The sequence below is a fragment of the Lycorma delicatula genome, chromosome 9 (assembly GCF_047948215.1).
Source record: "Lycorma delicatula isolate Av1 chromosome 9, ASM4794821v1, whole genome shotgun sequence".
NCBI lineage: Eukaryota > Metazoa > Arthropoda > Insecta > Hemiptera > Fulgoridae > Lycorma > Lycorma delicatula.
In genome coordinates, this window is record NC_134463.1 from 94,657,620 (window position 1) to 94,673,766 (window position 16,147).

General features: G+C 28.8%; 1 protein-coding gene and 1 long non-coding RNA gene across 5 annotated transcripts in view; one reads left to right on the top strand and one right to left on the bottom strand.

Moving 5' to 3' along the window:
• LOC142330240 (uncharacterized) overlaps window positions 1–16,147 on the bottom strand; it is a 473,304-nt gene that overhangs the window by 447,387 nt on the left and 9,770 nt on the right. The window lies entirely within an intron of this gene.
• Window positions 1–16,147, top strand: part of LOC142330239 (aquaporin AQPAe.a-like) — a 133,191-nt gene that overhangs the window by 103,067 nt on the left and 13,977 nt on the right. For 3 of the 4 annotated variants that reach the window (XM_075375401.1, XM_075375398.1, XM_075375400.1), the window contains exons 4-6: window positions 554–766; window positions 1,712–1,792; window positions 9,890–10,017. In XM_075375401.1, coding sequence (XP_075231516.1) covers window positions 554–766; window positions 1,712–1,792; window positions 9,890–10,000 — 405 coding nt within the window. In that variant the 3' untranslated portion in view covers window positions 10,001–10,017. Of the gene's footprint in view, window positions 1–553; window positions 767–1,711; window positions 1,793–9,889; window positions 10,018–15,914; window positions 16,052–16,147 lie in introns of those variants that run through there. The other variant, XM_075375399.1, reaches the window with a different exon arrangement.

Below are 16,147 nucleotides of genomic sequence, written 5' to 3' on the forward strand. Positions count from 1 at the left end.
TGTCAAATGTCATACATTGGAAATTATATTTGCCCTTAACTCTCACAAATACAAAGGCAGTACAAAAAAGACGCATTAAAAAAACAGGACCTTCTCTTGATGATGAAATGTATTGCTAAGAATTTTTTTTTTTTAATTGAAAACAAAGTTAAAATCTGTCAAGAAATGCATATTGTAAGTCAAAATTTGTCTTACCACTATTAAAACAAAATTTATTAAAATACTATTATTAAGAGAAAATAGCAAAATCTATATGAAAACTTAATAATATAAATATAAATATTATATATATATATCTGTGTGTGTGTGTGTGTGTGTGTGTGTGTGTGTATGTGTATGCATATGCGTATATGTGTCTGTGTATGTGTATGCATATGCATATGTGTCTGTGTATGCATATGCATATATATATATGTGTGTGTGTGTGTGTGTGTGTGTGTGTGTGTGTATGCGTGTGTGTGTATGCATATGTGTATGTGTGTTTGTGTATGTGTGTGTGTGTGTTTATGTTACATAATAGAGATCTACATATCTATATCTGTATTGATTACAGATTATAACACCCAGTGATTGTATCAGTGATAGTTTCTGCATCACACTTCCAACTGAAACATTAGCTATTTATAAAGCAGTTCTTGCAGAAGCATTCATGACATTCTGTTTATCATTGGTACTTTGTAGTGCAATAGATAACAGAAATATGGATAAAATAGATTCAATGGCATTGAAGTTCGGCATGGCAATTGTAGCTATTGGATTACCAGGGGTAAGTACAATCTGCTAAATTAAATTTATCTGCTACTCCATTTTCTATCAAAGTTAATTAACCCTCTGTTTTTTATAGATAATTATTAGGAAAACAGAATTTTATACTAAAATATAGTAATATTAGAATGGTTTACAATGCTTGGTTTACGAAAGTTTCAAGGGAACACTGCAGAAAAAGAAGCAAATAACAATCCAATAAAAAGAAGAAAAGATGGTAGACCACATCACGTCAACCCACCGGGTTGGTCTAGTGGTGAACGCGTCTTCCCAAATCAGCTGATTTGGAAGTCGAGAGTTCCAGCGTTCAAGTCCTAGTAAACCCAGTTATTTTTACGCGGACTTGAATACTAGATCGTGGATATCGGTGTTCTTTGGTGGTTGGGTTTCAATTAACCACACATCTCAGAAATGGTCGAACTGAGAATGTACAAGACTACACCTTCATTTACACTCATGCATATCATCCTCATTCATCCTCTGAAGTATTATCTGAATGGTAGTTACCGGAGGCTAAACAGGAAAAAGAAAAAAAAAAAAGACCACATCAGGTCAAGGCGTAAATAACTAGGTTAAAAGGAAGAATAGGTTAAAACCAGTAAGAAAAGGCTAAAGTTAGAATAGATATAAATGATTTAATATATAATATTTGTTAAACATCCTGAAGATTAAAAGATAAGCAAAGAATAGAAAATAATGAGAAAGACCATTGAACCAGTCAAACATTACCAAAAAAGAAACACAATGGTAAATATTAGTTTAATAGGTATTCATTTTAAAAGAGAAAATCAAAATAAATACTTTTTATACATAAAAATTATGTATTTTTACGTAATTTTAAACGTATCCAAACGTAATTTTAAATGTATCCAAATTTTTTAAATGTATAAAATATTGTATTACAGAAACGGATTTTTAAAAACATATTTTTATCTGTTCTTCATAGGCAAAATATACCGGTTGCAGTATGAATCCAGCAAGAAGTTTTGGACCGGCTTTTGTTTCTGGAAAATGGACTTCACAGTGGGTAAGTTAAATCAAACAACCATAAATTTTCATAACATACTTACTTTTAGATACAAAGACACAGAAGTAATGCAAATATCATATTTACAGATCACCTTATAGAAACTAGGATACAATAAACAAATTTTACCTAGCAGAAATAATGAAATCAACATGCTTAAATAATGTTACATTTGTATTACACAAAATATTAAAAAAACAATGTAAGACCAAACAAACACCACAGAATTTAACAAAAGCACCAACCATAATGACATTCATACTCCTAATTAAAATTTAAAAAGATCTGAAGCATGTTTTAATGTATTAGTGTACGTTATTCATTAAATTTGTTTTTAAAAAATATTAACCAAATTTTGTCAAGCATAAAATTATTTTTATTAATGTAATAAATATTAAACAAAAATTTAATAAAGATTGTGAAGGCTAAAATATAATAAATTTTAATGGAAAGTATATCTGATAAACATGATTAGTAGCAAAAGAGTTTTAACAAATAACAGTTGATCAAAGCAACAGCTTGTGAATTTCTTAATAATTAATAAAGAAATCTCTACGGCTTTAAACAAAGCTTTTGACTCATTAATAATAAACTTGAAGTCACCCAAACAAATTTACTTTATTTATTTTCACTTGAACTTCTTACAACACAATATTAAATCATACACTGTATACTTTATCATAATAAACTTGTTACAACTTTTGTAATTTTTATGATAATAATTTAAGACAACCAATCCTACACAGAATGATTCAATTACTTTAATACAAGACTTAAAAACTGGAGAATTAATAAGTCATGCTCTTGATTTTCCTTTCTCATTTAAAAGAACTTACAAGAATTTTGAAAAATTAATAATACTCCCAGCTCCATTTTTTTAGATATTTTACTATTTCAATATGAGAAGAAATATAATGCAGCATTTATTATTTAAACAATTTTGAAATATTTAATTTTAAAGAATTTTGGATTTTAAAAATTCACTGCTTTCTTCTGCAAATGAGTAGTAAAATATACACAGTGACATTTATTCATATTTCCCTTCTTTATTTAGAAACCAGCAGGTGAATAGATACTATCACCTGCATACTCTCAGGTCCTGCATTCAAATCTAACTAAATATTCAGTTATTTTAAAAATCCCACCCAACTTTAACAGAGGGAAGTAATTAATGATACCATTTTGGGACAAGTTGACCGCATACCTGTATATGCGGTCTTGTTTTGTCCTGACCAGACCAACAATCAACTTGATAATCAGGCCTCCCAACCCTGTAGGGAAAGCCACCCACCTTGTGACGTTACTGGTCGCCACACCACCTCCCCACTGTTCTGAGCCCTGAGAGGCTTTACCGGAGGTCATCTTTAGAACCTCTAATTGATTACATCTCACAGTCATCAGCCAGGCCTCGATTGGGATGCCACCGATGTAAATGCCTCAGCAGACATTTGCATCAGTAAAATACAAACCAAATTTTGCCTTCACGTAGGCCTCAAACAGACACCTTCACATCCAACCTAACATGATTCCATCAAACTAACTAACCGAGACCGCGGAAGCGCGCCTAGTCTAGATTTGACAACATCATTCGTGACTGCGAATGCCTCAGAAAACGAACGAGTTGTAAGTCACACTTATAGTAATGCAAGCCACACTCATATTAATCAAAATTAAGTTTTACACAACATAGAAATTCAGATCTACACCCAATAAGTCACCAAATTAGGTCACCTAAGAAGGGGAACGTAACCTCACCCTGATCCACGCAGGAGCCGGGGACAAACACCGCACACCCACCCGGTCCCATCATGGAGTCTCACGCGGCATTACAAAGTCACAATCAGGGACCGCCACCGGCGAAACGAAGTCACGCCCCCGGCCCTAAGGGCTACCATACCCCGGCAGCTTGGCCACTTCCGCGAATGGGAACCCCAAATAGAATCACACGCGATACCAATAAAACCGTGGCACGATAACAATGCCCCTACTTCCAACCAATCCAATGCCTAGGCCGGAACCCTAGCCACGCGTTATCCTACCACGATCAAATACCTCGATTAAACTCCGTCTGCAGACCTACACACTGCAAGGGCACGAAAAAACCAGCCACTGTAGACCTCTCCACGATCCAGAAAGGAATGATTTTCTCAAGTTCCCTGATCTGATAATCAGGCTTGTTAAGTTCAATAATATAATAGAGAAAAGCTGAAAAACTTTCTACAGAATCTTCATATTACATCAATAAGTTATACAAGCAGACCCGGCAATGCTTCGCCATTGCTTGATTTGAGTATATATTAAACGAACACAGTTGAAAGTTTGATAAAACATTAAAAAACTTCACAAAATTTAATCCTTCACTTTTCATTTTTCCCGTTTTCCCTTTTTCCTATGCGTAAATCGGTCTAGTAGTTTTATTAGCTACAGCGGACACACATACGAACATTGCCTTTTTTTATATATATATAGAAGAAAGTCTGTATATATTAGAAAGTCTGTTTGTATCAAAAATATCTCGACACGGGCGCCACCTAGCGGATATAAGTTTTGCAAAAATATTTCTTTTTACGTAACTAATATATATTCTGAATATGAGCCAAATCGGACCATAAATACGGTTTTTCGAAATATCTCAACCCCAATGTCTCCTAGCGGGTCCAAACTAATTCAGAAACCTTCGCGGGCGTGCGCGCAACTCACCAAAGTTTCATCGCAATCGGATGAATAGTATAGAAACGCAAACGGGACAAACAAGAATTCAAAAATTTAATATTTTTTTTTATAATCATTAATTCCGAAGTTATGAATTACAAAATCGTACCTCTATAGAATGTAACCCTTTTACAACAGATAAAGTGGAGAATTAATTTTTACTATTACAACCTAACTTATTTTCTTACCAAAAGAAAAATGATTTTTAAAAAGTACTATATTAATTTGATAAGCTAGAGACAATTTATTAAAAAAATATATTAAATTTTAACTATGCTAAGTTGATAAAACTGATTACAAAATAAATATATCTCAAATTTAACGAAAAGAAATACTTTTTAAAAAACTAAAAATCTATTCTCTACAATGATAAGTTAAAATTATTAAAATTCTGACTACACCGTTTCACAAAAATTATTTTAAAAGAGTAAACTTTGAATTGAGTCTGAAAACGAAGAAAAATTTAAACAACTAATTCTTTTACAATAAGTTGTTTGATAGAATTAGTTAACAGGGATGAGTGCACCACTTTAAAATATTATAATGTTTAAATTTATTTCAAACCAGATACCTCCACATTCAGAGAAATATAAGAAAATTTTAACCGTGTGCTTGAAAAATTAAAAATTAAAAGCATTTTTAAAATTCATTTAAAAAGGAGTACGGGGTTTTCTGAAAGCTTTTCAAAAATTTTATTTTGCTTTTTTATCTTCATTTCTTTTTTCCAATCTTATATATTATTAAGTATTTCTGATTCTATTAATTTCTGTCTTATCCTGTTAAAATCTACTTTAAGAAGGTTAAAAATATTGTGAAATAAAACCAAAATTTGTCATACCAAAGATTTGTACAGGCATTCTCAAAGGTAAAAATATTCTATAACAGGCTTACTAAAGTAAAATTAAGAATGAAATGGGTTCCCATTTCCTTTTTCATGAGTCAACATCTTCATTATGCTAAGCTAACTGAATTTCAAGTAATATTTAGTGCAACAAGTGACATCTTCATTCTATTTCTAACAGGAAGCGGCTGTATAGGTAATTATTCACAAAGAAATCAATTCTGTGTTTCTGCAGATGTTTTGAACCTATTACATCCTTAGGAAATCCAGGAACAGCTAGTGAAAAGTAAACAACAATCAATTTCCTTTCTGTCATAAAATGTTTCCTTTTCTAGTCTTTGTAGTAGAAGACTATTTATTTATATTTTCATCAAAACACTTTTTGTAAATGTAACAGAATTATTTGTCAAAATACTTAGGTAATCTTTACCCTGTATTCTGACAGGTTTTTTAAACACAGTCAGAAATTTTTAAAAAGCTCATTACATCATTTTGATATCCATCGTTGTATTTGAAATAAATTTTAATATTTTCACATACCTTTTCCCCATAATTCTAAATATAATAGTTTTTCCTGCATTAGAAAGAACACTTGATGTTCATGAAAGGTGAAATTCTTCATTCAAACATACAAATCAATATAAAAAAAAAATTCAAAGAAATTTCCATACAGAGAGCAATCAAAAAAGGCTTACAGAATTAGGAATATTAAAAAATCATTTATATTTGAAAATTATTGCACAAACATTTTTCATGTTTGTTTTGAACATAGCACCTCATTAATATGTTCTAACTCTCAATCAATATTTTCAAACACATAATACCATAGAATTTATGTTTCTAATACACAAAATTTCATGATTTTACAAGTTAAACTTAAAAAATCTAAAAAATATTGAGATGGCAAAGATTTAAGAAAATTTTAACAAATATTTAAGACAGTTATTTACTGAAAAACAACAATACTTTGCTAGTAAAGTCGGGAAAGTAAAACTACTAATGAATTGTGCATTTTATTTATCATTTTACCACCTCTTGTGTTCCCATAATTTATTAAATATAATTATTCTGCTCAAATTTAAAAAATAATAAATAAATAAAATCTAAAATATTTATTTGTGTAACTTTTGTAAAGTGTAAACCAATGATAATATTTTAAATAAGTTAAAATTGTTTAAACTCTCAAATTTTATGCCCCACTTATAGGAAATGTTATTTTTTTCATATTTATGTGCTGATTGAATTAACTGTAATAAACCTATACAATTTCAACATTCTCAATCTTTAATTGTCCTTATTTGTGCAGATATTGTTCCTATCAGTCCTTAATTATTATTTATATAATAAAATCTTAATTAAAATGTTACGGTCAAACTTGTTTACGCTCAGATTCCTGTAACAATTGTATTAATTGAATCCCAATATCAAACCATACCAATAACATAAGAATTGTTTTCAGTACAAAGTATACGATTCTAAATGACTTTTTAAATTCACTCTACAACATTATTTAATGAGATTATGTAAAAGATATTAAATAAACACTCATTCAGCTCACTTACTGGTCAAGTACATATTATTTCAGTTTTCACAGATTTCAAAATACTAACTTTATTATGCAAAAAAGGTAAAATAAGATTACAATCGGCAAAATTCCATCAAAATACAACCAATGTACTTCTATCTATATGTAGCAGAATATTTATTAAAATTTATGAAACAGATAACAAGAAACATCAAATCAAATGAATTTTGGTTCTACATGTGGCCATCAACATTTGTATGCATTTGTAGTGTAATTGAACTGTTACTACATTACTGGTTGATTGAGGCCAACCAAAAATCTTCAATAACATGTTAGATCTATGAAAGAGCTATTGCTGTCTATGACATGCTTTCGTCAATTAGACCGATCGAAATAACTCATTTAGAAGAAAAAAAAATTGTTATCTGACTTTTATATGTTGAAATGGTAAAGGAGCTTATAATAAATGTAAAAAAAATAAATGCGTAGGCAGGAGTAGTAGAGGGTTAATTTGGGAGGTTGAAAGGGGTGGAAAATGGTATTGCAATTTCCAGTGAAAGTTGACGTCAAAAAACGTTTTTGGTTATTTTAGACACAGAAAGGTATACTTTCACAAAGTTTTGTCAAAATTAAATTATTTTTGCAGAAAATATAAAAAAAAGAGAGAAAGATTTTTCGCATTTTTCTCAGAAATTTTGAGGTTCAAAAGTTGTAGATTTTTGCATGATCTACAAATTTTGTATTGGAAACTTTATTTTTCAACCCCCAACCCCCCAAATCGCCCCTCCACCATCTCCGTCACACTTTTATTTTTTTTTTTTATGTTTATTATAAACCCCTTTACCATTTCCACTTATAAAAGTAAAGGTAACAATTTTTTTTTTCTCTAAGTGTAATTTTTTTTTTTACTGACCATTTTTAACCACAACAGGTCAACCGGTAACCGCCTAAAAGACATTGCCTCGACTGACCTAATGTGACGCAGTAAAGACTAAACCGCCACCCTTCAGCACTGTCCACCTTCCAGACATACCCACCGGGGTCCCAACTGGTTCCTTGGGGCAACACACCTCTGCTTCTGGTTGCCGTGAAGCCCCTCCCCAGAAGGGCTCTCTAAGTGTAATTTGGGTAGACTAAATGAAACTATGCTATTTATGAATCCAAGTGGTATCAAGCTGTACCAAAGTAATATTTGTTCCACTACTTTCTACTTTTCCATACAGTGTTATAATAACATAGCATGTTTCGCTACATGTACTACTCTCTGAGTCTACAAGTTATATCTTTTAATTACTTGTACTTTGAAATGTGGGACCTAGCTGTTTTGAGTGTGATGGTACATCATGTCACCAAATCATAATAAATGTTACATCCCTCCTAAATGTTGGTTTTCTTTGATCTTTTTAAAATGATTTGCAAGAATCAAAACAAATTTTACCACATGTCCACAGCTGTGGAATCACATGACCTAGGATATCTTTCCATTTTGTTAAAATGTATTTGTCAATTTTTTTTCTATGAAACAATAATTACAAATATATTAAGAGGTTTGTTGCTGTAATGCTAACAAGAAATTCTGTCTCTTTGAGTTGTTCTAGTTAACTTTTAGCTTCTCTCAATCAATCAATAATGTAAATAGGTGTTACAAAACATTTAAAATACACATATAGCTTATGAAAACAATCATATAATATACTTTTACTTTAAGGAAAAAACAAGTTTACATCTAAATATCCAGAATCAATCTACCATTTGTCTGTTAAGTACTAGGAAAAATATCAGGCATCCAGCATTAATTAGAAAAGGAAAATTGAAGTACTGGATTTTTAAAGCAATAAAAATAAAGAATTAGTACTTTTTTGAATTATAACGTCAAAGAGAAATGCTCAATGATTCAAGGATAGATAAGAGTTATGAATCAAGAAGTTTTAAACAGAATGAATAGCATTAGTGAAATACACCTACCAATAAAAGGAAGCTTGAGCTTGCTGTCACATAACAAAAGTTAATAAATACTGATCGTTTCAATTTATTATCAAGAGAATAAACCATAGGTATAACCGTAGGTTAGACCTATGGTAGGTTAGACCGTAGGTTAGACCGTAGAATAAACCATAGGTATAGGTAAACCGTAGGTAAGATATCTGGAATAAAAATCTTGAAAGAATGTTTCAAATGCTAATCATCCAATCATTTCAGACAGTTGGATAATTAGTATGTAATCATGAAGCTTGTATAGTCGTCAACTACCATGAAGAGAGGAACTAATAGAAAAGTATTAATTGGTTTCCCTAAAGAGCAAGAGCAGTATACAAGGGAGTAAATACTACAGAAGAAGGTGATACATTAAAATAACATAATATAAATCACCTGAGATTCAAGAGACAAGTTAAAATTGCCTAGTCTAAGAGAAACAATGTTCATGCAGTCAATTCTTTGTACCAAATTTTTTAGACTTTGGTACACCGATTTGTAATAATGTATTCAACTTAGTGGAGAATACAAAGGAAAAGTCACCTCACTCTTTAATCTCCCTTGTGTGCTTGATTAGAATGATTATTCTTGAGTATAGTTTTGCAATTTTTGAGCAAGACTTGTCGAGCGAGTAAGATTAAGAGTAAGAGAATAAGTACCTCCCTTTTGGTTTATGTGAATGTCTTTTTTACAATTATTCAATAATTACTAAAACACAAGGATAAAAATATTTTTTAGACAGACATATTCACCAGCTTTTGACACAGGTATTTTTTAAGGACCCAAAAAAACATATTCATAATTATTTTTTTTTTTTTATGATAATATTTCAATACACACTTCCAAATTATTATTTTTTTTTTGTATATATCATTCTTATTAAAAAAATTACTGCAAGAACCATCTTGCAGTAAAAAATGTACTACTTGCTTAAAAAAAAAAGATTGTTTTATATTTTAAATATACAGATTATTTATGGGATTTAAAATAATAATCATTAATTTATTTATTTAATGATAATATTTATTCATTTTTTAATTTTCAGATATATTGGTTAGGACCTTTCTTAGGAGCTGTAATGGCTAGTACATTATATCAGATATTTTTCTCTGAACCTAGAAGAATTCAAACTATAATACTCGACGATGAACCTTAAAAAAGAAAATCAATAAGGTAAGATATCAAATTCATAAAAGAACTTTATTTTCAATATTAAAATAATGTTAAAAAAAAACGTTTTTCCTAATGTGTATATTATAGTCTGTTCAACTAGTGAACAATAAGCAACCTCTTCCCACAGCCCATTGAGATGAGGATGTTATATATTGACATGTAAATGAGATGTCTTGTACAGACTCAAGCCAACCATTGCTGAGATGTGTGGTTAATTGAAAGTACACTGGTATCCACTGGCTAGATTCAAATCCATATAAAAGCAACTGCTTTTATATGACTTCTACTAGGATTTGAACCTCACAACCTTAAACTTTGAAAATCGGCTGTTTAACTACTGACTGCAATGAGTTACCAGAACAGTCCAGTGGGCTGAAATGTATAATATATTAATATTATAATTAAGCTAAACAAAATTTATTATTAACTGTAAGTTTTAGTAAAGTTAGGCAAATTTAAATCTTTCTTAGAAACAGACAATGAATAAATTACTATGATTTAAACTCACAGAACAGAGATAATGAAATTAATGATAAATTAATCTTGTGTTTTGCTTCCCTGAAATCTTTAACCATAGACCGATCTGATGGCATTGTATTGCGTAGAATTTAGAATAGTAATAGATAAATATTTTATTCGGATAAGAATATAGTTGTACATTTCGCAGATCACTTCAGAAAATGATAGCACAGATACAGTAAATATTCTAGCATCCTGTTCAGATCAAGCAAAACAATAGAAACACCTTGATAAAAGCAACATAAGTTGCACAATTATAAGAAAAAGAATAGAAATAGTTTTAAAGTTTATACTAATAAATATATGAAATAATATTAAACCATATAAAAATACTAAATAAATATAAAGTTTAGAAGCTTACAATGAAGTTATTTGACTTACATATATATATATATATATATATATATATATAGACATTTATATTCTGTACATACACATTAAAACGGTAGAAAGAATCAAAGGTTTTTTCAACTCAGCATAGTTAAAATTTCATAAACAAAGTAATAATGATACTGATAAAAAATGTTTAATTTCACTTCAAGAAAAATTGATGGAAAATTAGCTAAATGATAACAGAATTATAAATCAGCCTTTATATAAAAAATAATAATTTATATATAGTTAATATATTTAGAAATATAATATATAAAAAAATAATAAATATTAAAATAATAAATATTAAAATAAAAAATATATATAAAAATTAATGAAATATTACTATTTTTTATATTACATTTCTAATAATGATTACGTATAATGCAATTTTTAATATGATAATTTATTGATTGTTGATGTAATATGATCCTTTTCCTACACAAAAAAATTGTCTGTGTAGGAATTAATATTTTAAATTTAATACTTTAAAATTAATACTTTAAATTTAATATTTAATACTTTAGTTTAATTTAATATAATTTAAATTTAATACATTAATACTTTAAATTTCATTATAACATTTCACCAGTATTCTGTAAAAACACTTCTTCTTCTGGTTTGATAAAAGTGGGCATTTATATTTTTGGAAATATTTTACATTTTCACATGTGCAAGTTTAAACAAAAATAAATAAGAATTTTTAATTAACTTTTTTAATTAATTTTTAATTGGTCAAAAATATTAAAATTTATGTGGCTGAAAAATGATGGGACAACTCATGTTTGTGTTCCTTAAAAATTATTTTATTTTTTTTTGTACAAAGTTAACATTTTCTAAAAAAAATTACAAAGCAAACAATATTGTCTAATTTTTTAGATGAAATCAATTAATTACTTCTGTGATTATTTCACCGATTAGAAAATTTCATATTCACAATAAGTGTGTTCCACACATTTACATAGAACTGGGAATAACAACATTTTGGCAAGATTTTAAAACATCCAGTAATTATTCAGTTTGCATCTGAATGCTATTATACTTATCTGATCCTGGAAAAGTGATCAGATCAATCTTAATCTAAACTAATTCGGCAAATATTATATATACTTTTTAATATAATACTGCATTATTTTTTTTATATATTACTAAATTATTACACTATTTGTTCAAAATCAAATTCTCCACAATACTTGTTTAAAGTTTTATGTATTTATTTCCCATTATACAAAGTTATAGCACGTCAAACATAAAAAAAACAGGGCTTCTTACCTCAATTTATTGGTTTTCATCCCAGAAATCCCAGAAAACCAAGAGAGAGAGAGAGAGAGAGAGAGAGAGAGAGAGAGAGAGAGAGAGAGAGAGAGAGAGAGAGAGAGAGAGAGAGAGAGAGAGAGAGAGAGAGAATCCAGAATTAATGTGAATTAGTTTCACGACTAATATTAAACAAGTTTTTAATACATTGCTTGTGTTGCAAGGGGCATCGTTTTTTAACAAAGGAATAAACTTTGGTCTCCCATGATTATAAGATTCCTACAAGGGGGGGGGGGGCGAACTGTTTAGAAAAATTAAGTAAGATTTGTACTTCAAATAGTACTATAACTAAAGATCTTGATTTTTTTAGTAGTCCACAATTACTTTCTGCATAACCTCTCATACACTAGTCTACGTAACGAGTTCACACACTAGAAGAAATTTAGTAGTAAAACAGCTTTAATTGTGGGTGAAAAGTTTAATCTAAAACTACCCATCTTTAACTATAATTGAATTCAAAACTTTCATGATGAAACAGATAAAATGTTAACCATAACAAGCAGGCCGATAGTTTTAAAGAATTTTTTTTAAATTCTATTTATAATGTGTACGTTTCAATCTATTCAACTAGTGAATAGATTGAAACGTACACATTATATTGTCTATTGTGAATAGAATTGGGCCCCCAGTGGCCTGATGTGATGAGGATGATATCTACCACATATAAATGAGGTTTTTGTCTTATACAGATTCAGGCTGACCATTCCTGAGATGTGTAGTTAATTGAATCCGAACCATCAAAGTAAAACCATGAAAGTTAAAAATATGAAATTATATACTTTTTGAAATTAAATTATTTAATAATAATCGTACAAACACATTTCTATATTTTTATTAAATCTGTTGTTATCAAATGACAATAAATAAAATTAAAATGAACAAAAACAATTGAACCATAATAATAATAACAATAACTTTTAGGATCTGATGGATAATGAAAGAGTGACTGCAGCAATGACAATATTGTATTAACTGGTATTTATTCTAATCCAAAATACGTGAAAAAGATTCTGAATGAAAATTAAAACAAAAATATAAAATAATAATTCCAGATATCTAATGAAATATAAAATACAACCACACTGAATGTACCTTTTACATATTGTGTGTGTGTGTGTGTGTGTGTGTTTGTTGGGTGTACTCATAAAATCTACCTAGTTAAAAAACCATGTTAGTCAGTTACATAGTGTTAAAAACAAATAAATCCTTGGTGCAACACATTGTATAGCTAGAGATAAAAGGTGAAATTCCACGAAGCATCCTAGCGATAAGCTCACTGAGCTGCAAATTCACTGTCCCTATAGCTTCCACACCTACATAAACTTCTACATATATATATATATATATATATATATATATCATATACACAAAGAATAATGCAAAAACAATCATGAAAAAACCTCTATTAAAACTATTTATTTATACTTTTAAGTTATTCTCTCCTTTATCTGTACTATTACATAAAGAGGAAAAGGATTTTTGTTTGTTCAGGATAAACAAAAAACTACCCGAACCTTTTCAACCAGTTTTTTATCTATGTTTCTTGGATGCATGTCATACCAAAAAATTTCTACAAAATGTGTGTGTGTTTGCGCATGCGCGCGCGCGTGTGTGTATATATATATATATATATAATGTAGTAGTAGAGATTTTCCAGTTGAAGCGCACAAACTTAAATGAATTGGGAGCTGAATGTGTATCACTGTGTGAGCTGGGTTTGAACTGATTGATTATGAACATTTAAAAATCAATTTCTAGAACTTTTCAGTTTCAATCCGAGTTTCAAGTTAAAATTAATTTTTGAATTTTTTTAAACCCTATTTTTCTCAATCAATTTTATTGAAACTATGCATAATGAATCTCGATTCTCCTCTTTTACATGTTGATCAGTTAAATCTATTAAAAATTTACAGAAAATCAATCACTAATCTCTACAAAGAATACAGGACCTATAGTATGACCAAAAGTAAGATAAAATCCAATTCATGGCTACTTTTGATAGTGTAATTCTCTTGATTTTTTATGAAATCTAGATGGCACAGTAATGTTTTTACGGGAATTATATTATTTAAATGAATTGTAAATAATGTTTCAACATTTATAAAGAAATAAAGACAATAAATTTATCATTTAATTTATTGTCTTTTAGTTCTTTAAACGTTTCATTACAATTTATAAGTATGATTTCTTGTATCTCTAGGTTTTAAAACCTTTGTTTTGAATCGTTAACATGATTTTTAATTGTGGCTGCTAATAACAGCCCTTTTCGATTAGTTTTGTTTGTGTAAATGTTTTGTATACAACTAAGGAATATTATTACTTAAAGGTGGTACTTAAAATGGGGCACAAGGATAACTTAAATATAAACAATATTAAATAAAAATGGAAGAAAACTAAATGAAATTTAGTGAAATTAATTTTAAAAACTTTTCAGGCTTTCAAAGATTAATATTTTTTTAGAAAATTAAGAACAATACATCATCCCAAAATGTTGACTACGTTTTAAAAATTTGAATAAAAAAAATAACTGTAAAGTTTTATTAAAATCTATTTGCCTATTAAAGTGTTTTAATTACAATAATTTAATTTTATACTTTGTAATGACAAACTAAACCAAATTTCTATACATACAAAAATATTCTCTTTTTTTAAAGATCTTGGTTTTTTAAACGGAAATCGAGTAAATATTAAAATTACTTACTAAAAAATGTACATACTTTTTATCATAATATAAAATCTTTATTAAAAAGTAAAATATTTGCAATACAAATAGTCTTACATACCAATACATATAAATGTCTTAGATTTCATTAGTTAAAAAATATTTAATTCATATCTTGAATTTTCAACATGGGGACCCTCCACCCCATGTCGCTTAACCCCACCCCTCCTCTATCATGGTTCTACCATTTCTGTTTTATATTATGCCTGTTTTGGTTTAGTACTTTTTTAAACCATTATATTCCTGTTGATTTTAAAATCTTGCATTGAATGGTTAAGAAGTGTTCTCTTTATCATAAATGTTGTTTTAATTAACTGATTTCAAAGCTTTTTCGATTAGTTTCTACATAAGTCTACAATTAGATCTACATAGGTCTTTTTGTTATTTATGGCTACTGCTTTTTTTAATTTAATTAATTAGAAGAAATGTTATTTATTTACAACTTGTAAATATGAATTAAAAAACTTATAAATTAAATAAAAAGTATGCTAATTTTTGTGATGGGGGCTCCCCCCACTCCCCCCACCACTATTGTTATGGTTCTACATTTCTGTTTTTACTTTTCTTTTTCTTACATTAAGATAGTTTTCGTGTTATTTATAAAAACTTTTTCAACCGGTTTAAGTTTTTGTTTAGTACTTTTCTCCTTTGGTTTTTAGTTTCTTCTTTAAGCTTTTTTTAAATTGATGCTTTTCTTTTATTTATTAAACACCTTAAGGTTATTTCTTAGTTATTTCTTTATAAAGTTTCTTTTGGTCTTTTAAATGTTTATTTAAGTCCGATTTATTGTTTCCCTTAGTTTCCCTCCACGACTCTCTCCCGTTAGAAGCAGTTTATAGTCAATTAATTTACAGATTATTTTATCTAATATCTAAGCTTAATTATTTTTATTTAAATTTATATTTTTATTTATTTATTATTGTTTATTAGTTTTATTAATAAAAAGGTGTATTTGGTTAATATTTTGCAGAAAAAAAAAAAAAGATTATTTAGTAGAAGAGAGTCGTTGGCGCGCATCTGGCCAGCTCATCACGTGGTCAGCACTGTGCCAATAGCACCAGCTGGACTACCAACTAAACAACCTAACACGAACACACACAAGATAACTCTCTATTATCAATACGGCTAGCTTTACTCACTCCTTGAACCTATTTCAAATATAAAAACACCAAAATGTTTAGAAAGATATTCTCTACACTAATA